At 40.7% G+C, this 23,825-nt stretch overlaps 1 protein-coding gene across 2 annotated transcripts in view; it reads left to right on the top strand.

The window, feature by feature from the left end:
- cpeb4b (cytoplasmic polyadenylation element binding protein 4b) overlaps nucleotides 1-23,825 on the top strand; it is a 60,343-nt gene that overhangs the window by 13,264 nt on the left and 23,254 nt on the right. For both annotated transcript variants that reach the window (XM_078411610.1, XM_078411609.1), the window contains exons 2-3: nucleotides 8,556-8,646; nucleotides 17,088-17,138. In XM_078411610.1, coding sequence (XP_078267736.1) covers nucleotides 8,556-8,646; nucleotides 17,088-17,138 — 142 coding nt within the window. The remainder of the gene's footprint in view (nucleotides 1-8,555; nucleotides 8,647-17,087; nucleotides 17,139-23,825) is intronic.

Consider the following 23,825-nt stretch of genomic DNA (forward strand, 5'->3'; position numbering starts at 1 on the left):
ACATCTTAGCCTACTATGTCATTCCTTGCAATTGCCCAGATCTGGTAACATCCTTTTATTTATCTTAGCTCATTCTGGTGCTGTTGACATTCTTCCAGCAGTGTTGTCAACATTGCCTTGTGCATGGAGGATGCTATCTCTTGAATTTGAGTATTTTGAAGTAATTAAGTGGATCAATGTTTGCAGGGCAATAGACGTAGCCCCTTATAAACTTCAGCAAATGCTTCAAGGTTTTGCATGGTGGGTTGCTCTGGAAGGTTAGATTGCATGGAATACAGGGAGAACGAGCTAATTGGATATCTTGATGGTAGGAAATAAAGGGTGATGGTGAAAGATTGTTTCTCTGACTGAAGGCCTGTGACTAAAGGTGTACCTCAGGTCAGCACAATGCCCATTGTTGATTGAAATCAAATTCAACGATTTGGATAAGAATGTGCAAGGCATGGTTAGTATGTTTCAAATGACACTAAAGTTAATGGTATAGAAAGTTATCAAGAATTGTGGCAGGATCCTGTTCAGCTGGGTAACTGGGTTGAGGAATGGCAAACGGAATTTAATTTGGATAAGTGTGAGATGTAACATTTTAAGACCTCAAACCAAGAGTCAACAGTGATTGGTAGGGCCCTGGGGAATGGGATCTAGGATATAACACGACCATAATTCCCTGAAAGTGGAGGTGCAGGTGGACAGGATGGTGAAGGCTTTTGGTACATAGACCACCTTCCATATGGGCATTGAGTATAGAAGCTGTACAAGATATTGGTGAGGCTACACTTGGAGTGTGCAGTTTTTACCACCCTGCTGTAGGAAAAATATCATTAAACTGGAAAGGGTGTGGAAACATACTGAGGATGTTGCCAGGACTTGAGGGACTGAGTTATAGGAAGAGGCAGTCTAGGATTTTATCCCTGGAATGTAGGAAACTGAAAGGCAGGTACCATGACATTTAAGGGACATTTGGACAGGTGCATGGACAGGAAAAGTTTTGAGGGATATGATTCAAACACTGGTAAATGGAACTAATGTAGTTGAGCATCTTGGTTAGCATGGACGGGTTGTACAGTAGAGCCGGTTACTGTATTCTCACTCTATGGTGAGTAGAACTGCACACGGGGTTGTGTCGCTCTTTTGTAAATTCTAGAATGTCACCCCTAATTTTTGTTTTGTCCGCCAAGAAAGGACAGCTGCTCATTACCTCATTAATCACCTTGCCCATTTGATACTTTTGAAAACTCTGGATGTGCCCTGTAAGACCTTTCTGCCCCTCTATATGTAATGTCATGAAAAATATTTTGTATTTGTTACTAAGTTTGCTTTTCCCGAAGTGCAGAACCTGGCACTTTTTATGGATAATATTCCAGTCGCAACTTTTGAATCGAAATAACGTCCAATGTCTCCCTAGGATCTAGAATTTTATTCCTCCCAATTGTTCACTACACACAGCCCTCCCGACTCCTTATTTTGCTGATCAATGAGATAGCTTCATTCTGTGGCTTGTTCGATCAAATTTGGTACAATCTGTCAATTATCCTGTTATAGCCGTTTAACAAACAACGGCACTAATGTTGATTTAAATTTTAACAATTGGAGCTGTCATTAATTATGATTAGCAGAAAAAAAGTTTTAAGTATTTTATCCCTCACCTTGGAGAACTCTCAGAAATATACTTCTGAAAAATCTGGCTCTCATTTTTGGAGAATGATGCCTACTAGTTTTCTGGCCCAACAATATCACAATAATTTTTTGGGGCCTATGGTATTTAAGATGAAATTACTCCATTAATGGATTCTTTAAAATGAAAAGGAAAAGTGGAAAGAAATTAATATGGATATTTTTTTTGGAAGGCATTTAAACACCAAGGGAGATGAATATTGCTTTCTTTTTTGTCTTTAATTGAATCAAAGTGGTGTGTGGATGACCTATATGCATTCAAAGTAAACCAAATATTTTAAATTTTGCCATTCGGTGGGGATTCATTCTTGCCAGATTTAATTTGCTAAGTGTGGGTCTTTCTGAGATGACCAGCACTTAAAAACGCTCTTCTGTATGTCTTTAGTTCTGTACACTTTTAGGCGTAACCCTGACTAGCAGTAATTAGTGTCGATCATGTGGAATAGCTAATGAAGTAGGAAAGTAGTATTGAAGCCTTAAATATCTAGAATACACACAACCAAGATGTTGCCTTGTTATTGCAGTACACATTTAAAACTGTGTATACAGTGTTGTGTGTAAGATACTGATCATCTGAGGATGAAAATATCTGATGGCTGTTATTTCTGTTGATGGTGCCATAGAAGTATGTACTTTGAATAATATTTATCAGAAAATGTTATCAAAATTGTTGAGACCTGCAATGCTTTTAATAGATATTGCATGCACCTAGATGGCAGAATCTCAGGGTGAAACTATCAAGTATTAGCCAATGTTTTGTGTTCTGGTTTTGAACTGAGATTCCAAATTTGAAGGCATTGATATCCTAAAGATGTACTCAGCTGGGAGGCACTGTAGTGCAAGTGGTAGAGCTGCTGCTGTACTGCTCCAGCAAACTAGGTTCGATCATGTCTTCTGCTGTTTCTCCCAGTAACTGCATGGGTTTCCCCTAATACTCTAGTTTTCTCCATGGCTCAAAGACAAGAGTTGGTAGTCTATGTGATAGCTATAAATTGCCCTAATTTGTAACTGGGGAGATGATGGGAGCGTGGGAAAATTAAAGTGGAACTTGTGTAACTGAGTGCTTAATGGTCAGCATTTGGTGTCAGAGTTGTGCAGCCTGTTTTCATGCAGTATGACTAATTTTAACTGAAGTATGTACCTTTTAGACTGTATTTGCTTCCTAATTAGTGCAGGGAACTCAAATGGAATAAACTAAATTAACAAAGCAATGAGTGGCAATGTCCATGTAAAGAAAAATCCTTTGGTGGCTGCTTTGATTTCAATGCTACTATTTTTGTAGCATTGATTGTGGTTTTCTTGACTCCAGAGAAACCAGCTGATGTGATGCTGCTATTGAATAGCTTTAACCCTATGAGGTGCACCAAGACATTAGTTTGACCTGCCAACATATTGTATTGTAAATGCTTGGACCTGAACTGCTGTGAACTTATTACACAATTTAAAATCAATCCTTGCATATTTTAATGTTTAAATAATTAATTCTGGCTGTTCTTAATTGGTTTGTGTTAGTTTAGAGCCCGTACCAAATCATTGATCATCCACTCACACTAGTTCTATGTTTTCCAACTTTCATATCTACTCTCTGTGCACTAGGGACAAGTTACAGTGGCCTATTAACCTACAAAATCTCGCGTCGTTGGGATGCTCCAGAGCACCCGGAGAGAACCCACATGATCACAGGGGGAACATGTAAAGTCCATACAAACGGCACTTTAAGAACATGACTAATCAAAGAAATGGCAGATGAACTGGATGTTTTTTGTGTCAGTCTTCACAGTGGAAGAGACCATCAACTTGCCAGAAATTCAAGAGAGTCAAGGGGCAGAAATGTGTACATTCAATATTACTGAGGAGAAGGTGCTTGGGAAGCTGATAGGTTTGAACGTGGATAAGTCACCTGGACCAGATGGATTACACCCCAGGGTTCTGAAAGACGTAGCTGTTGAGATTGTGGAGGCATAGGTAGTGATCTTTCAAAAATCCCAATTGAATCAGGAATGGTTCCAGAGGACTGGAAAATTGCAGATATAACTCTACTGTTTAAGAAGGAACCAAAGCAAAAAAGAGGAAATTGTAGGCCAGTTAGCCTGGCATCTGAGGTTGGTAAAATTCTAGAATTGTTTATTAAGGATGAAGTTTCAGTATGCTTGGAAGCATAGGATAAAATGGGCTGGTTGGTGTCATTTTGTTAATGGGTGATCTTGCCTGACAAATCTAGAGTTTTTTTAAGGAGGTAACAAACAGGATAGACAAAGAGTCAGTGGATATTGTTTATTTGAATTTTCAGAAGGCCTTTGATAAAGTGCCCCCTGTGAGGCTGCTGAACAAGATAGGAGCCCATGGTATCAGAAGATTGGCAGAAGAAATAAACGAGGCCTTTTCTGGTTTTCCGGTGCCTAGTGGTGTTCCGCAGTGGTCTGTGGTGGGTAGCGTTATATGTTATGTTGTATGTTAACGATCTGGATGATGGAATTGATGGCTTTGTGGCTGTGTTTGTGGACGATATGAAGATAAGTGGAGGGACGAGTAGTGTTGAGGAAGTAGTGAGTCTGCAGAAGGACTTGGACAGGTTGAGAGAGTGGGCAAAGAATTGGCAAATGGAATACAGCATGGATAATAATGCACATTGGTAGAAGGAATAAAGGCGTAGACTATTTTCTAAAGTGGGAGAGGATTCAAATATTGGAAGTACAAAGGGGTGCAGGATTCCCAAAAGGCAAATCCCTCCTGGCTTGGTATCTCGCACACTTTAAAATGTCTGTACTTGATTCAAGATGGGACTGACCAGGGGCAATATACCATTCTAGAACTTACTCTTGGCCACAGATCGTCTTGTCTGTCTGCCACCACTACTCCCCTAGATTTTGATTTTCTCACCCCTGCAGTGCATCAATGCCAACTGTGGTACCAGAAACTTGGCTGTTGCTGCTTTCTTCAGAGTTCTTTTACCACCCTCCCCCTAAACGAGTGTCAAACACATAGTTGTTTGAGAGGGGAATGGCCATTGGGTAGATATTCCTGCTCTAGCTGCCTATAAATTTGCTTCTCTTCCTGCTAATCACTCAACTTTCTTTCTGAAAATGTGGTGTGACGAGCTTTCTAAGCTTGCTCTCTACAATATTATTTGCCTCCAAGATGCTCCAGAGAGTGTCCAACTGCAATTCTAATTATTATGTGGTCTGAAAGGAGACCCCACATATTACAGGAAGAGCATACAACTGCTCTAACTTGCATACCCTTTTATTTCTATCCCTATACTCAAAAAGAGAAGAAAAATAAAAACTCAACTGATTATTATTTGCACTCTTTGCTGAAGTCTGACACACCAAAGCATGCACTTTGACATTAACAACTGATAATGGAGAATCAGCGGATGTGATGTATTTGTATCTTCAAAATCATTTGGACAAGTGGAGCAAAATAAATGGCAGATGCAGTATAACATGAATGGCTAAAATAATGGGGATAGATTAAAAAAAATGTTTGTGCATAAAAGGATCTATATGGCTTTATCATATCATATCATATCATATATCTACAGCCGGAAACAGGCCTTTTCGGCCCTCCAAGTCCGTGCCGCCCAGTGATCCCCGTACATTAACACTATCCTACACCCACTAGGGACAATTTTTACATTTACCCAGCCAATTAACCTACATACCTGTACGTCTTTGGAGTGTGGGAGGAAACCGATGTTCACTGAAAGCAAATAAGCAGGTGAAGTAAGTAGTTAAGAAGTCAAATGGTATGTTAGCCTTTATTGTAAGAGGTTTGAGTATGCTATATTTTATAGGGCTTGGGTGAGGCCACCTCTGGAGTATTGTGTACATCACTGGTCTCTTTATTGTAAATAAGGAACTGTAAATAAGTAAATAAGTAGACTTGTAAATAAGTAAATAAGTGGACTTCAGGAAAGCTCCTCCTTCCCTCCTCCCACTCACCAGTCACAACTGTGGAGTCATTTAAGTTCCTTGGGACCATCATCTCCAGGGACCTTAAATGGAAGGCCACCATCGACTCCACAGTCAAAAAGGCCCTACAAAGGATGTACTTCCTGCGGCTGCTGAGGAAATACAATCTGCCACAGGCAATGATGGTCCAGTTTTATACTGCCATCATAGAGTCTGTCCTCACCTTCTCCATCATGGTCTGCTTTGGCTCAGCCACCAAGCATGACATCCGGAGGCTGCAGCGCATCGTTCGATCAGCCGAGAAGGTTGTTGGCTGCAACCTTCCCCCATTGACGAACTGTACACTGCAAGGGCCAGGAAGAGAGTGGGTAAGATCATCTCTGACCTCTCTCACCCTGGCCACAAACTCTTTTAATCACGTCCCTCTGGAAGGCAATTCCGGACTGTCAAAGCCGCTACAGCCAGACATAAAAACAGCTTTTTTCCACGAGCAGTAGCTCTAATCAACAACCTAAAGTCTGTAGCCTCCTTTTCCTCTGGTATTTTATTTCATTCTTCATGTGTTTAAACTATAATGTTTTATTCTTAATTGTTTACTGTATGTCGTGTTGTTACTTGCGAGCAAAGCACCAAGGCAAATTCTTTGTATGTATACATATTTGGCAAATAAAATTTATTCATTTCAATTCAAATAAAGGCATAGTTGTCATAGGTCCAAGAAGGTTCATCAGACTGGTTTTTTTCCAAAGAAGATAGTGGGTCATCTAGGCTTGTTCATTGGAGTTTAAAAAGAAATGAGAGCTTTAGTTGAAGCCTAAAAGATTCTAACAGCTTTCCCCTGACAAATATTTCCTCTGGCTGGGGATCAAGTTGATTGTGGTCTCTCGATAGGAACAGGACACAAAGGACAAATATGAAGAGATTTTTTTAATTCAGAAGGTGGAATTCTGTGCTGCAGGTTTATGCATGGTACATTGCAATTTGATGGTGCCACATGGGCCATTTCCCCAGAAGTGGAGTGAAAAAAAAAAAAGCTGCATCCTGGCTCCGACTGTTTGGCATATTCCTATCTGCCCTTCTGTCCTTTGCTTTCGCACCAGACATGGAGTGTACCTTTACACCAAAAGCGATAGGAAGCTGACGTGACAATGATGAGAAATGTGTTTATAAGAGAACTCGTGTATGCTGTATGCAAAAGGAGGAGTTCAAGGTTTGATGGACAGACCATCACATGCTTGCAATGAATACCGACCGATGATCTGTGTTAAGGCAGCGCTGTTGTCATGGGTCAGAAATCACCCTAAACACCCCTCTGAAACTGTCAACAAATTCACTTACCTAGGATCTACGATGACTGATAGCCTCTCTCTGGATCAGGAAATCAATTCATGTATAGGAAAGGCAGCAACCGCTTTTCTGCTAGCATGGACATGTACACAGGATGGAAAATGGTCAAATCCCTAAAGATGTGCTATACGGTGAGGTCGCCACTGCAAGGAGGTCAAAGGGAAGACTAAGCTTCGCTACAAGAATGCAATTAAGAGAGATGACAAATTTTAACATTGGCACTAACAACTTCGAAGTGGTGGCTGAGGACTGAGTGAGGTGGTGAAAGGACTTCCAGATGGACATGAAGCACTACAACAGCATGTGGTTCAAGACCTTGGAGCCCAGGCTCCTACGTCACAAAATTGTCAACGGCAACAGCAAAACACTCCCAAAACAAAACACTGACAAAACAAAGTCAGTGACAACTTCAGCTGTGGGCAGATCTAGGGTCTGCCTGTCAAAGATGGATAGACCTGGTCAGCCACGGCAGGAAATGCAGCCACAGATGAAACATAGGCATCTCCAAGCAGGACATCGACAAAGCCACACCATTTCTCGCAGATGACGCATGCCAACAAAAGAAGGCTAAGGAAGTCAAGTTGCTGAATATTTATGGAGTGGGTGGATTGGAGTGGATAAATGGTATAAAGATTCAAGATCAAGCATGAAAATAAGGAATGGTGGATTGGTCCCAAATGGCCCACTTTTCTTACTCTGGTGAAAACTTTATAAAAATAAGTCAGTGTATTCAGATCAACTAACTGATTCCCTAAACGTGTTCTTTCTTTGGGCCTCGGTCTGTTCTCAGATTTCATCTCTATTTACATTTTTAAACTTAGAAAATGTATTAGTATTTATCCTTAATCTTTTCTGTGATTTAAAAAAAATAAAAAATTTCAAGAATGCTTTCCAGGCATTCTTCCCAGGTGTCTTCCTGTTTTTTTTTCCTGTTAAGTCATTCCTTTGGTCCCAATTTGATTTTGCATATAACTGCCAATAGATCAAAGATAGACACAGAATGCTGGAGTAACTCAGCGGGACAGGCAGCATCTCTGGAGAGAAGGAATGGGTGACATTTCGGGTTAAGATTCTTCTTCAGTTTGAAGAAGGGTCTTGACCTGAAACTTTCCCCATTCCCGAATCCCATTTGGATGTCAAGCTTATACTGAATGAACTGTACTCTTAGAAAATCTGATTTTTGCAGATCAATAAGGAATGGTTGGTATTTTGTGTAATTTTGTAATATTCAATAATATTGACATTGAGTAATGTTTCAGACTTTTAAAAATTAATCTGTTGGTAAATGTCTCAAAATATTCCTTTGTTATCATGCCACTTTGAAAGGAGAATTTACTTTTCTATCTCTTAATTGTAGCTGAATTGTTTTTACAGCAGATTTGGATGGAAATGGATTTTTAGTTGCACATTTTCACAAAGGCTCACTGACATACAATTCAATGTCTACATTTTCAGTCTTTAAAAATGTAGAATTGTTTGAATATTCAATGATTGTAAATCTAGTAACACATTTCTTAAAATTAAAACTGAGTTTGTAAGTAACTACTTTTTAACCAAAATATTTATTTGCTATAAGGTGACTTCAGTATTGCAAACCAAGATAATTTCTATTGCTTTCTCTAGGATCGAACTAGATTATATGACACTTTAAATATGCATTCATTGGAGAGTTCACTGATTGACATCATGAGAGCTGAACAGGACCCACTAAAAGGTAAAAGCAAGCCTCAAAAGTTTAATAAGACTGTTATCAAATATTCAGCTTTAAATTGAGGTTTTGAAAATAATAAAAGCAATATTTTTGTGATTACAGAATGCCTATCTTTTCTCATAAATATTAAGTGAAACAAGAATATTATAGATTTGAGTTCATTCAAACAATGGTGTTTTAACTTTAAAAATAGTTAATCATCTGTCATAATTTCCAACCTGAAAGAATAGGATGTTTATAGTATTGGGGTCTACTGTTGTGCAATTGCCTTAGATATATGGAATAAAGCTTTACTCCTTTGTATCCATGCCTAGCACCTTTGTTTGGGATGAGGGATTGCATTTATTAATGATGGTATAGTTGGTTTAACAAAAAAATGATTTGAAACTACAGTGCATTCAGAAAGTATTCAAACCCCTTCACTTTTTCCACATTTTGTAACGTTACAGCCATATTTTAAAATGGATTAAATTCTTTTTTTTAATCATCAATCTACACACAATACCCCAGAATGAAGAAGCGAAAACAGGGGTTTAGAAATTTTTGCAAAGTAATTAAATAGAAATAACTGAAATATCACATTTACATAAGTATTCAGACCCTTTGCTATGACACTCAAAATTGAGCTTATGTTCATCCTGTTTCCATTGATTATCCTTGAGATGTTTCTACAGCTTGATTGGAGTCCACCAGTGGTAAATTAAATTGATTGGACATGTTTTGGAAATGTCCCACAGTTGACAGTGCATGTCAGAGCGAAAACCAAGCCATGAAGACGAAGGAATTGTCCGTAGACCTCCGCGACACAATTGTGTCGAGACACAGACCTGGGGAATGATATAAAACAAATTCCGCAGCATTGCAGGTCCCGAAGAGCACAGTGGCCTCCGTCATTCTTAAATGGAAGAACTTTGGAACCACTAGGACTCTTCATAGAGCTGGCCGCCTGGCCAAACTGAGCAATCGGGGGAGAAGAGCCTTGGTCAGGGAGGTGACCAAGAACCCAATGGTCACTCTGACAGAACTCTAGAGTTCTTCTGTGAAGATGGGAGAACCTTCCAGAAGGACAACTATATCTGCAGCACTCCACCAATCGGGCCTTTATGGTAGAGTGGCCAAACAATAGCCACTCCTCAGTAAAAGGCACATGACAGCCCGCTTGGAGTTTGCCAAAAGGCACCTAAAGGTCTCTCAGACCAAAATTCTCTGGTCTGATGAAACCAAGATTGAACTCTTTCACCTGAATGCCAAGCGTCACGTCTGGAGGAAACCAAGTACCGCTCATCATCTGACCAATACCATACCTACGGTGAAACATGGTCGTGGCTACATTATGCTGTGGGGATGCTTTTCAGCGGAAGGAACTGGGAGACTAATCAGAATCGAGGGAAAGATGCACGGAGCAAAGTACAGAGAGATCCTTGTTGAAAACCTGCTCCAGAGCGTTCTGGACCTCAGACTGGGACGGAGTTCACCTTCCAAAAGGACAACGTCCCTAAGCACACTGTCAAGACAATGCGGGAGTACCTTCGTGACAAGTCTGTGAATGTCCTTGAATGGCCAGCCAGAGCCCAGACTTGAACCTGATCGAACATCTCTGGAGGGACCTGAATATACCTGTGCATTGACGCTCCCCATCCAACCTGACAGAGCTTAAGAGGATCTGCAGAGAAGAATGGGAGAAATTACCCAAATAAAGGTGTGCCAAGCTTGTTGCATCATACACTTGAGGCTGTAATTGCTGCCATAGGTGCCTTAACAAAGTACTGAGTAAAGGGTCTGAATATTTATGTAAATGTGATATTTCAGTTATTTCTTTTTAATTACTTTGCAAAAATTTCTAAACACCTGTTTTCCCTTTTTTTTATTATGGCATATTGTGTGTAGATTGATGATTAAAAAAAATGAATTTAATCTATTTAAAAATAGGGCTGTAATGTAACAAAATGTGGGAAAAGTGAAGGGGTCTGAATACTTTCTGAATGCACTGTATATAAACTATAAGAATGTCTATGGTTTGGAAGATGAGGTTTACCAGCATGCTGCCTGGATTAGTATCATATCATATCATATATATACAGCCGGAAACAGGCCTTTTCGGCCCACCAAGTCCGTGCCGCCCAGCGATCCCCGTACATTAACACTATCCTACACCCACTAGGGACAAATTTTTTTTTAATTTTTTTTTTTATATAACATTTTTACCCAGCCAATTAACCTACATACCTGTACGTCTTTGGAGTGTGGGAGGAAACCGAAGATCTCGGAGAAAACCCACGCAGGTCACGGGGAGAACGTACAAACTCCTTACAGTGCAGCACCCGTAGTCAGGATCGAACCTGAGTCTCCGGCGCTGCATTCGCTGTAAAGCAGCAACTCTACCGCTGCGCTACCGTGCCGCCCTCGGTATGGCTATGGCTATGGCTATGGCTATAAGGCAAGGTTGGACAAATGTCCTTTTTTTTCTCTCTCAGTGCGTTGAACCCTGAGGGGGAGACCTGATAGAAGTTTCATCAATTATGCAAAGCATAGATAGGGTACACATTCAGAACATTTTCTCCAGTGTGGAAATGCCAAAGACTAGAGGGCATAGCTTTAAGGTGAGAGGAAAAAGGGTTAAAGATGAAATGTGGGGCGAGTTTTGTTTTCAGTGGTAGGTGCCTGGGGTGGTGATGGATGCAGATGCAATAGTGGCATACAAGAAGCTTTTGGATAGGCGTATGTATATTCAGGGAATGGAGGGATATGGTGCATGTGTGACAGAAGGGAATAGTTTGAGTAGGTGTCATGTTTGCACAGATATCATGGACTGAAGAACCTGTTTCTGTGCTGTAACTTTATGATCTTATAATCCTGCAACTTTAAGTTAATTACCCTAAAAAAAATTGGAAAACTAATGGTTTGGTTCATTTGAATTAATGGATCAGTTGAATGATTATATTATAAAAAGCATTCAAAAAATTGTATATGGAATGAGTGGAAATATTCTTGAAGGTAAAGAATATAGGTGTGGCACAGTGACGCAACTAGTAAAAATGCTGTCTTGCAACACCAGACCTGGGTTGAATCCTGTCCTCTGGTGCTATCTGTGTTGGAATTTGCATGTTCTCCCTGTGATTGACCGAGTTTCCTTCAGGTGCTCTGGTCAATTGGCCGCCGTAAATTGCCCCTAGTGTGTAGTTGTAGATGACTGGTAGAATCGGGGTAAGGTAATGAGGATGTGGGAAGAATAATAAATCAGAATAATGTAGGGCGAGTGCAAATGCAGGTTGTTGGTCAGTGTGGACTTGATGGGTTGAGATGTCTTCGTGCAGTATCTCTGTATTCTCCCATGAAAAAGAGGCAGAACAGAGAAAAGTGATGATGCATGAGAAGTGGAAAACAATATTGCAGGTGATGGGGATAGATACTCTACTTTAGAGATACAGCATGGAAACAGGCCTTTCGGCCCACTGAGACCATGCCGACCAGCAATCACACTGTACATGAATACTAACCTTCACACTAGGGACAATTTACAGTTTTACTGAAGCCAATGAACCTACAAACTTGTACATCTTTGGAATGTGGGAGGAAACCGGAACACATTTGAAGATTGATAGTCTCTCTAGCATTTAAATGCGAAGTAAGTCACCTGACAGTTAATGTGTACAATATTATTAATGCCAACACCAAAGCCATATAGCGTTGTCACACCTTCACATTGCTGCAAGAGATCCTGGGGTATCGAAATAATAACAAGCAAAAGGAGCAAGAATACAAAATTTGGCTTTTTGACATGTATTTATGCAATCTGAACCTATTTTCTTGAGCATTTGAAATCGACAAGAAAGGTCTGACACCTGAATTGGAAAGTGCCTGCCTTGGATGCCAAAGAATTGTACTAATCTTTCAGTTACTTCTCTATTGCTTGTGTTCTCACTTTGGCCACCACATTGATGTTAGAGTAGGAAAATATCTGGCTCTGTAGCTCTTAACTCCAGAGGAAATTTTATTTAAAATTGAGCAGAACTTGTAGTGAAACTTTCCTTGTCCAATGGTGATTTTTTTGAAGTTGTTATCACCCTTTTAGCTGTAGGTTGGGTAACAGAATTGGGGCATGACCATTCCATGTTTTCTGCATCCTATCTTCCAATAAGAAAAAATACGCAATGATAGAAAGAAGCTCTAACCATCATTTTTAGGATTTCTTGGTTGGCATTTGTTTCACTCTGGTCACAGACCATAAATCGCTGTACACAATTTTTTTAACTGCAGATGGCTGTTCTAATAATGGTGATTGCATGATTGCAATGTTGCACTTAGATTATTGACAACTGCACATGGAAATAGAATGATGCAGCAAATGATTTGCCACAGTTGCCTTTTTTTAAAAACTCAATGACTAATTCAGAACAAGACATTTTTCAATTCAAGTTTGGTCATGATTGTTGAAGAGATTGTCAGGGCCCCCTTAAAAATGTTCCTTCAAGGCAGATATATCTTGTTGGGGTTGAATAAGTCAATGATGCAAGTGAGAACATCAGACCTTTCCAGATAATGGTATGAGCTGTCAATGACCCACTGTTGCCTGAAGTAGGGCCACTGAGGTGATCCTGAAGGTATTTAAAGCTAGCATGTTACTGAATGCCCCTTTTCAACATATGGGAATTTTCTATGTCACAGTGGCTGCTGTCTATGCATACTAGCTTGGGATTGGTTTGTTGAAATCCTGTGTAATGTCAGGACTGTGTGGAAGGTTAGATCACATGAAATCCAAGGTGAGGTTTGGTTTGGAGGAAGGAGTCAAAGGATAGTTGTGGAGGTTTAAAAAAAAATTGTTGATAGAAAGTGAAGAAGGATATCTAAATTTATAACAAGACCGAAAGAGTTGAGAAGGTGGGCCAAGGAATGGCAAATGGAATTTGACTGACAAGTGTGAGGTATTGAACTTTGGTATGCCAAACCATGGCAGGACTTGCACATTAAATGGTAGAGCTCTGGAGAGAGTTTCAGAACAAAGAGATTTGGGAGTACAGGTATAAGGTTTACTAAAGATCGTGAGTCAGGTGAAATAGTATCCTTGGACATCATCAAAATCATCCAGAAGGTTGGATGTTTCAAGGCAGAGGTCCAAGCAGGTGATAAACACATGCCGAATTTGTAGTTATTGAGGAGAAAGGAGCCCCACTCATGAGCAGAGCGACTGCCCAAACATTAGGTGTGCTACACATTGGGATAAATGTGAACTCACTGAAGTCATATACAGTCTAAAAGGAGAAGGTCAAGCCAGTATTTGAAGGCATTGGAAATTGCATAATCATCGTCAAACTCAAGATAGACTCAAATGTTAAGCCTCGAGCACAACCAATGAGAATAACTCCGTTAGGATTAAGAGAAAAGTTTGAAGCTAAAATCCAAGAGCTCATTCAACAGGATATCATTGAACCTACTGAAGAATCAACACCATGCGTCAGCCCAGTTGTAGTAGGAGCAAAACCAAACAGAGAGATTAAGCTTGGTGTGGACATGAGACAAGTAAATTTGGCGATAATATGAGAGAGACACCCCATACCTACTGTCGATAAGATCCTACAAGGGCCAACTACAAGCAGTATTTTCAAAGCTAGACCTAAAGTGGGCTTATCATCAGTTGGAGTTAGTCCCAGAGTCAAGGAAAATAACTACTTTTGTCCCACATTGTGGACTCTCCTGATCCAGCGCTGGCGACGTTCATGGCAGCCGCCCGCGCCAACAGCCTGTCTCGTCTTTTTCTTCTTTTGCTTTCCGTGTTTACTTGTATGTTTTTAGTGTACCTTTAGTTTTTGTATTATGTGAGGCTGCGGGGGATGGGAGAAACCTTTTTTTAACGATTTCCTCGACGGAGATGCGACCTTTTCATCATATCTCAATCCGCTCTGCGGCTTTAACATCATGGAGCTGGCGGTCCCTTTGTTAGGGATCGACTGCGGGAGCTCCAACTGCAAGAGCTTTGACTGCCCCGATCGCGGGAGCTTCGACCGTCCCAATCGCAGGAGCTTCGATCACTACCACGGGAGAAAAGGAATGTGGGGAATGTGAGGTCGCCGAAAAAACAAGATGGACGTGCTACCTGCACTGATGAGGACTCGGAGGGAGTGCAGTAATTTCTGTGTTTAGTGGGGACATGGCTCCATGTGGACATCCCGGAGTCTAGTGCGAGTGTGGATGGCTTTCTGTCTGTTCGGGTGAACAGGGTCTGCAGAGAATGAAGCAGTCAGTACAGCTCTGGTCACATCACGATGAAGGAGCGTGTGTGTGGCCCAGACATTGAACTGATGGCTGTGGGTCTCCGCTTATGCTGTGTGCCCTGGGGATTCTTACATGTCATTGTGGTGGCTGTTTAAGTCTATGTTTAATTTTTATGTTATATATCTTGTTGCTTTTTTGTATGACTGTTGGCAAATCAAATTCCTTGTATATTTACATACTTGGTTAATAAATTAATTACAATTACAATATAAGAGTTTGTTGTTCAGAGTCAATGCAGCACCAGAGATTTACCAATATGAAGTTCATTAGGTAATTCAAGGGATTTCTGGAACTGCAACATCTCAGATGATATCATCATTCATGGTAACAGGTGAGGAACATGATGAGAGACTCAGACAAACACTCGCTTGGTTGAAGGCTATTGGATTGACAGTGAATGGGGACAAATGTTTTCTTGGTGTCCTAGAATTGGTGTTCATGGGCCACAAGGTGACCAGTAATGGCATCAATCCAGCTGAGAGCAAGATTGAAGGTGTGGCAAAAGTTTGAGAACAAAGAGATTCAACTGAAGTAAGGAGTTTCCTTTGTTGCTTTGTTTGGAGAGGGGAATGTTTCATCTGTGGTTGCATTTCCTGCTGTGGTTGAGTAGGCCTATCCTTGACATGTAGACCCTCACAGCTTCCACAGCTGAAGTTGTCTCTGGCTGTTGGATTGGGGAGTGTGTTGCTATTGTAGTTGACCATTTTGTGGCGTTTGCGCCTGGCCTCCAGGATTTTGAACCATCTGATGTTGAAGTGTTTCATACCCGCTTGGAGTTCCTTTCTCTACCTCCCAATTTCTTACTAGTCATCTCCACCTGTATTGCAATACAGAGAGAGGGGTGGAAGCAAAGTCACTGACAGAACACTTGAATCGCCAAGGCATGGGCCAAATACTGGAAGTTGGGATTAACATGGATGCCCACTGGTGGTGTGGATATGGTGAACTGGATGGCCTTGCTGTGTAGCTCTATGGCATCCTGGTTCCTCTGCTCCTCAAATCCCTAAACTCCTACCATTTAGATAATGTGCTATTTTTATTGTTGCCATCAGCATATTTACCATATTTAGCAACTATACTTCAGTTCACTTCATTCAAACCATTTATATAAATCTGCAAAATTTGAGATCCCAGTATCAATTATTATAGTACAACACTTGTTACATCCAGACTTCTTAAAATGCCGTCAGTTTATCACTTCCGATATTTATCACTCTACTCCCAGCAAATTTAAGCAGTAGTCAATGATGGAAATGTGTGATAGGCCAGTATGGTAATCCAGTGGGTAATACCACAAGGAAAGGCTTTGATATTGTCCAAATTAGTTTACTGGTAATAATACATTAGTGAAATATTCAAGGAATAATGATAGTCTAAAAGGCACAAAGCATTAGTAAAAATATGGACGGACTGATTGCAAGACAAGAAACAGATGTAATGTAATAGCTATATAAGTTGCGGTTGTATATTGACCAGGATCGTGATGTTTACATGAAATGTAGAATTTTAGAAATGTAGAATTATGCAGACATTTTCACATGAGTCTGATTAATAGTTGACATGTTTTAAAATGAAACCAACAGTTCAATTGCAAATGTATAACTATATAAAAATAAGAACAACACCATGTTCATATGTGTCAGGTTTTTAACAATTTCAGTTTTTACAATCATATTTGATTTTGGCCTCCTGTATGAAAGAAGCAATAACAGCTACGCAAAAAATAGTTGCAATCCTTGTGGCTTTGACTGTTGCATGCGTATTGCTGCACATGGCTATTTCATATCATATCATATCATATATATACAGCCGGAAACAGGCCTTTTCGGCCCTCCAAGTCCGTGCCGCCCAGTGATCCCCGTACATTAACACTATCCTACACCCACTAGGGACAATTTTTACATTTACCCAGCCAATTAACCTACATACCTGTACGTCTTTGGAGTGTGGGAGGAAACCGAAGATCTCGGAGAAAACCCACGCAGGTCACGGGGAGAACGTACAAACTCCTTACAGTGCAGCACCCGTAGTCAGGATCGAACCTGAGTCTCAGGCGCTGCATTCGCTGTAAAGCAGCAAACTCTACCGCTGCGCTACCGTGCCGCCGTCCTGAAAGGGTAACTTGAACTGTTTCAGTTTTAACTGCTTATAACTTTCTGTTCCATCTTTGATAGGTCGTTTAAACTATGCGCTTCCTGGGTCAGAGAGTGTTCTTCCTATTAATGGTAAGTATTTGTTAAAATATAGAAAGAGTAATTTAATGAATATATTAGGGACTTGACTTTTTGAAGAATTGCAGGCACAACCAGCACTGTTACTTTAGTGCAGAACACCAGAAAGACAATATGCCGTTCTTCCCAGTTGTAGATGCTGTGGTCCTGTGAGTTCTATTCTGAAGAAAATTGCAAATACACTTCTTTACTGTCAACCAGTCTTAATTTAGAATCTATTCTCAAAACCATTTTATCTTTGCTGCATATGAACAAGTAGTGATCTTAAACATATTTTTGTTTCAATACAAAATTTAAAATATGCTAATGTCTCTATTTAATGCTTTTAAGTTGGTACCAAATAACCAATGGATTTAATCACAATTCAAGAAATAGAACTATAAATGTAAAATTAGTGTATTCATCAGCAAACACATCAGAAGGGAGGTCCATTTCATCAGTATACCATCATAAGGTCCTAGGGGATAGGAGTAGAATTAGGCATTCAAGTCTACTCTGCCATTCATGGCTGATCTATATCTCCCTCCTAACCCCATTCTCCAGGCCTCTGACAACTACTAATCAAGAATCAATCTATCTCTGCCTTAAAAATATACACTGACTTGGCCTCCTCAGTCTTTTGTGGCAAATAATTCCACAGATTCACCATCCTCTGACTAAATAAACCCTAATGGATTTTTAAAACTTTCCTCATTCTAGAATTTATTTTTTGGTACCCAATCAAGATCAAGCAAAAACAAAATAACTTCAGAGTAGTGTTTTGATTTGCTGGTTAAAGCTAAAAATTAATTATAGTAATCACAAAGCACTCTAGGTTTCTTTGTCATTTTGTAAAATACACTTCTATTTTATATATAACTGCCAATTACCACTTACCCCAAATATACATGATTCATTGTAGATAATAGAACCCATATTTTTGTGGTCTTGTGTAGTCTCATTATAACTGAATTAACTGTAGAACTTTCTGAATTTGAAGTATTGCTGAAAGCTATTTTCACGTTTAGATTGATTATTGTCACATGAGCAGAGGTACAGTGACCAGCTTTGTTTTGCATGCTATCCAAGTAAATTGGGTAATGCTATAAATAAATGCAATCAAGCTAATTTTAAGTATAATAGGTTGAGAAGAGGAAAAATTATACAATGTGTAGAATATAGTTCTCAGCGTTGCAGAAATTGGACTGGTGCTCTACAATGGGGTAGAGGTGAATTGGACCAGAACCTACATATAATGTGTATAATGAGACCAATCTCTTTCAAATTTCTTTCAGAGGGCTGTATAGTAAATTTAATAAAGATTAACAAAGCACTTTGTGAAGCATTTGAGCTTTAATTTCTGTTATATTGAAAATCTTTCAAGATCTAGAATCCTGGTAATGTAGATATGATCCCCGCTTGTGTCAAGGTTGGAATTGTGTATTACAGCCGATAGTTAATGCTGACTACCCTGAATAATTGCTAACATGACATGCTGGTAATTTATATATTATTAAAAGTTACATTCTTAAAAGTTTGCTCATGTATTTGTTGGCAACTCAAACATTAGAAGTTATGTTTTCTTTTGCACTCAATAAATGCTAAAGCAGGAAGATAGCCCAGACATGTGATAGAAAAGTGAAACCAAATAAAAGTGGGAAATATGATGACCAATGCAAAAATAGCATGTAAAGGGTACTTGGAGTTGCAATCACACTTTGGCCCAATTTGTCCATGCCGACCAAGATGCCGTTTGACCTATATTTCTTTAAAATTTCAATTTGTGTACCTGTCCAAATGTCTTTAAATGTTGTTTTTTTATCTGCCTCAATGACTTACAAATATTCAAATGCCTTTTAAATATCATTATATCTGTTTCAACTATTTCCTCTGGCAACTCGTTCCACATGCCTAAGTTCGTGAGTCATAGGTGCAGAAGTAGGCCATTTGGGCCATTGCATCTACTCTGCCATTCAGTCATGACTGATCTATCTTTCCCTCTCATCCCCATATCCTGCCTTCTCTGCCTAACCTTTGACCCCCTAACTAACCAAGAATCTGTCAATCTCCGCTTTAAAAATACCCAATGACTTGACCTCAGCTGTCTGTTGCAATGAATTCCACAGATTCACCACCCTCTGGCTAAAGAAATTCCTCCTCATCTCCTTTTTGAACGTACCCCCTTTTATTCTGAGGCTGTGTCCTCTGGTCTTTCACAAGTGGAGGCCTTTCACTATTTGGTAAGTTTTAATGAAATTCCTCCCTCATCCTTCTCAAGTCCAGTGAGTACAGACCCAAAGCCATCAAATGCTCGTACATTAACCCAATCATCCCTGGGACAATTCTCGTAAACCTCCTCTGGACGCTCTCCCTCACAACACATCCCTCCTCAGATATAGGGCCTAAAACTGCTTACAATACTTCTCATGCAGTCTAACCTGCACTTTATAAAGCCTCAGTATTACATTCCTGCTTTTATATTCTAGTCCTCTCGAAATGCCTTATTACTGATTCAACCTGCAAATTAACCTTTTGGGAAGCAAACACCAGCACTCGAGCCCTTTTGCACCTCTGATTTCTGAATCCTCTCCCCATTTAGAAAATAGTCTACATCTTTATTCTGGCTACCAAAATGCATGACTGCACACTTTGCCACACTATATTCCATCTGCCACTTTTTTGCTCACTCTCCCAACCTGTCCAAGTACTTCTGTAGACTCCCTGCTTCCACTACACATCCTGGCCCTCCGCCTATCTTCGTATCATTCGTAAACTGGCCACATAGCCATCAATTCCAACATCCAAATCAATAATATACAATGTGAAAAGTAGCGGACCCACCACCAACCCCTGCGGAACACCACTAACCACCGGCAGCCAACCAGGATAAACCCCCTTTATTCCCACTTTTTGCCCTCTTGCCGTTCAGCCAACCTTCTATCCATGTAAGTATCTTCCCTCTATTAACATGGGTTCTCATCTTAGATTAGCAGCCATGCATGTGGCATCTTATCAATGGCCTTCTGAAAATCCAAGTAATCAACATCCACTGACTCTCCTTTGTCTATTCCGTTACTTACTTCCTCAAAGAATTCCAACAAATTTGTCAGGCCTCTGTGTAGATTAACCTTTGGTTCCTATTAATTCTTTCCTCTCTCATCTTAAACCTCTAGTTCTTGATTCCCCTACACTATCTGCATTCACCCTATCCAATTACCCTCGTGATTTTATACACCTCCCTAAGATCACCCCACAGCCTCCTGCGCTCCACAGAATAAAGTCCTAAGCAGCCCAACCTCTCCCTATAGTTCAGCCCCTTTAGGCAACAACTTCGTACATCTTCACTGCACTCTTTCCAGCTTTATGGTATCTTTCCTACAGCAGGGTGACCAAAACTAAACATAATACCCTAAGTGCAGCCTCGCTAGCATTTTGTACAATGGTAACAAAATATCCCAACTTCTAAGCTCAATTCCCTGACTAACGACCAGCGTGCTAAATGCCAACTTCACCCTATCTACCTGTGATGCCACTTTCAGAGAAGTATGTACTTATACTCTGAGATCCCTCTGCTCTACAACACTCCCCGGTGCCCAACCATTCACAGTGAAGCTCCTGCCCTGTTTGACTTCCCAAAATACAATACCTCACACCTGTTTGAATTAAACTCCTTTAGCCATTCTTTTGCCCACTTGCCCAGCTAATCAAGATCCTGCTGTAATTCTTGATAACCATCTTCAGTTTCTAGGATACCCCTATTTTGCATCTGCAAACTTACTAATTATGTATTGTACCTTCACATCAAATTTGTTGATGCAGATTACAAACAGCAATGACTCCGGCACAGATCCCTGAGGCACACCTCTAGTCACAGGCTTCCATTATGAAAAACATCCTTCTGTCACCACCCACTGCATCTACCCATGAAGCCAATTCTGTATCCAGTTAGCCAGCACCCCCTGAATCCCATGCAATCTAACCTTTCAGAGCTGCCTGCCATATGGTACCTTTCAAAGGCTTTGCTGGAGTCCATTAAGGCTACGTCTACTGCCCTGCCCTCATCACCTTCTAGAGACACGATCTCTCAGCAGAAAACCATGCAGACTATCCCTAACAGGCCCAGGAGATTTATCTACCTTTGTACTTATTGGGAATTCAGCACCTCATTGACTGTAATATGGACTGTCTTCAAGATACCACCATTAACTATGCCAAGTTCCCTCATCTTTGTCTTTCTCCGTGGTAAAAACAAAGGAGAAATATTAATTGAGGATCTTTCCCATCTCATGTAGCTCGAAACATTGATGACCACTTTAGTTTCTGAGGGCCCGTATTCCTTCCAGTTTCCCTCTGTCCCTGTATGTACATAAAATGTTCTTGAATTATCCTTGGTATGTTCCTATATTAACCACCGGGTGGTGCCGCGAGGGTAGCCTCGCCTACAGCCTGTTTATCCTTTTCGTCCTTTTTTTGTTATTTTTAGTGAGTTTTAAAAGTCTGTGTTAATGTTCTCTGGTTTGTTCTATGTGGGGGGTGAGGGAGGGGATCAGGGGAAACTTTCTTTCAATCTCTTACCCTGCCGGAGATGCGATTGTTTTCCGGATCATATCTCCGGTCGCTCTGCGGCCCAACATCAATAGTCAATATCAATAGTCAATTGTTTATTGAATCGTAGGTTTTAAACATGGTTAAAATGGCAATTTTGCAATTTCTGAGTCTGCAATCTACTTATAGCTGCGCAACGTCCAGAACAATTTAGTTTTTGAAGCACATTTATAAATTTGGGCAGAAACATATAATTTTTGTCCTCAATGAGTTGTGTGAGGAGAGAAAGTAGGTAGGAAGTGTTTGAGCCTGGTAAAGGTTGAAATGGAAATAGACTATAAATAAAATATAAGATTAGGGATATGACTGCCTCTTCCCTTGCACCTATCCCTACGCTAACATTTAGAAAGATAGTGACTAATTTGATTTCAACTTTAACTCCACTTTCCTGCCTTTCATCCACATCTATTTCTGCCCTACTGTTGGACTTTGCTTTGTTGCTCTCAAGACTGAGAAAATATTTTCCATCGTCTGATTTAAATAGGGTGACCCCTTATTCATAATTGGTGATCTCTGGTTCTAGATTATCCCTTCAGAGGCCACATTTTGACCTCATCCATTCTGTCAAGATTCTTCGGGATCTTGTAAATTTCTGTTAAGTTCCCTCTCTAAATGCCAGCAGACTGAAGCTGAACCTGTTTAGCCTTTCTCATTTGAGAACCTATCCAGTCTAGGTATCAGTCAAGTAGTCCTGGAGTTGTGGAATCTTACAATATGGAAATGGTGCAAGATTTTACGACCCCAGGTCTACTTCTCCATGCCAAATAGTAGTCATTAATCTTATCTCCCAGCACTTGGTCCATAGCCTTCTATTCCTTCAAGGCAATTCAACTGCTTATATAGACTCTATTTAAATGGTGTCAGCAACTTGGCTTCGAGCACCCTCTTAGGCAGTGCATTCTAGGCACTCGCCACGTTGTGACTAAAGGTCCCCTACATATCCCATCTGAAATCTATCTTCCAGTTTTATCCAATCGATACAAATGAGCAAATGGGGCTATGCAGATGCAGCAGACACAGAATGTGTATGTGGAACATCTGTACAATCCATGCTACACCTACTAAGATGCCCACTCCTTGGTGAACAATGCTGCCTGGAAGATCTAGCGGAGGCAAATGAGAAGGCTGTCCACTTTACAAAAGCCTGGCCGAACATTTGAAACATAGATGATGGACACAAAATAAGTAGTTTTATCCATCTCTGATGTGGGGAAAGGTTTCCTGCAGTCTTTCCTATTCAACCCACTTCAAATCCTGGTGAATCCCTCTGCACCTTCTCCAGCACTATTACACCTTTCACATGGCATGGTGACCAGAACTGCACATCGCCCATTACCAAGGTTTTATAAAGTTGGAGCATAATCTCGTACTTCTGCCTGTCAGAGCCCTCTCCACCCAATGCAACCAGCAGATGCTAAGGTCAGCTGGCAGGATTTTACAGAACCCTTCACACGTCACACGTCCTGTTCTCTGCGTTTGAGTGGCTCCCCTCAGGACGCCGGCTTCGCTGCCCAGGCTGTAGGACACAGAGGACAATAGACAATAGGTGCAGGAGTAGGCCATTCAGCCCTTCGAGCCAGCACCGCCATTCAATGCGATCATGGCTGATCACTCTCAATCAGTACCCCGTTCCTGCCTTCTCCCCATACCCCCTCACTCCGCTATCCTTAAGAGCTCTATCCAGCTCTCTCTTGAAAGCATCCAACGAACTGGCCTCCACTGCCTTCTGAGGCAGAGAATTCCACACCTTCACCACTCTCTGAAAAAGTTCTTCCTCATCTCTGTTCTAAATGGTCTACCCCTTATTCTTAAACTGTGGCCCCTTGTTCTGGACTCCCCCAACATTGGGAACATGTTTCCTGCCTCTAATGTGTCCAATCCCCTAATTATCTTATATGTTTCAATAAGATCCCCCCTCATCCTTCTAAATTCCAGTGTATACAAGCCTAATTGCTCCAGCCTTTCAAGGAGAAGGAGCCTTTGTTCACAAGGCTGTTCAGCTCCTCAACTCCCCTTCCACCCTAACCCTGCTAATTCCCCCCGCCCCAATAGTTTTTGTACTACTCTACGTGCCTTTGTAAATTGCCCCACGAGGAC

The sequence above is a fragment of the Rhinoraja longicauda genome, chromosome 14 (assembly GCF_053455715.1).
Source record: "Rhinoraja longicauda isolate Sanriku21f chromosome 14, sRhiLon1.1, whole genome shotgun sequence".
NCBI classification, from domain to species: domain Eukaryota; kingdom Metazoa; phylum Chordata; class Chondrichthyes; order Rajiformes; family Arhynchobatidae; genus Rhinoraja; species Rhinoraja longicauda.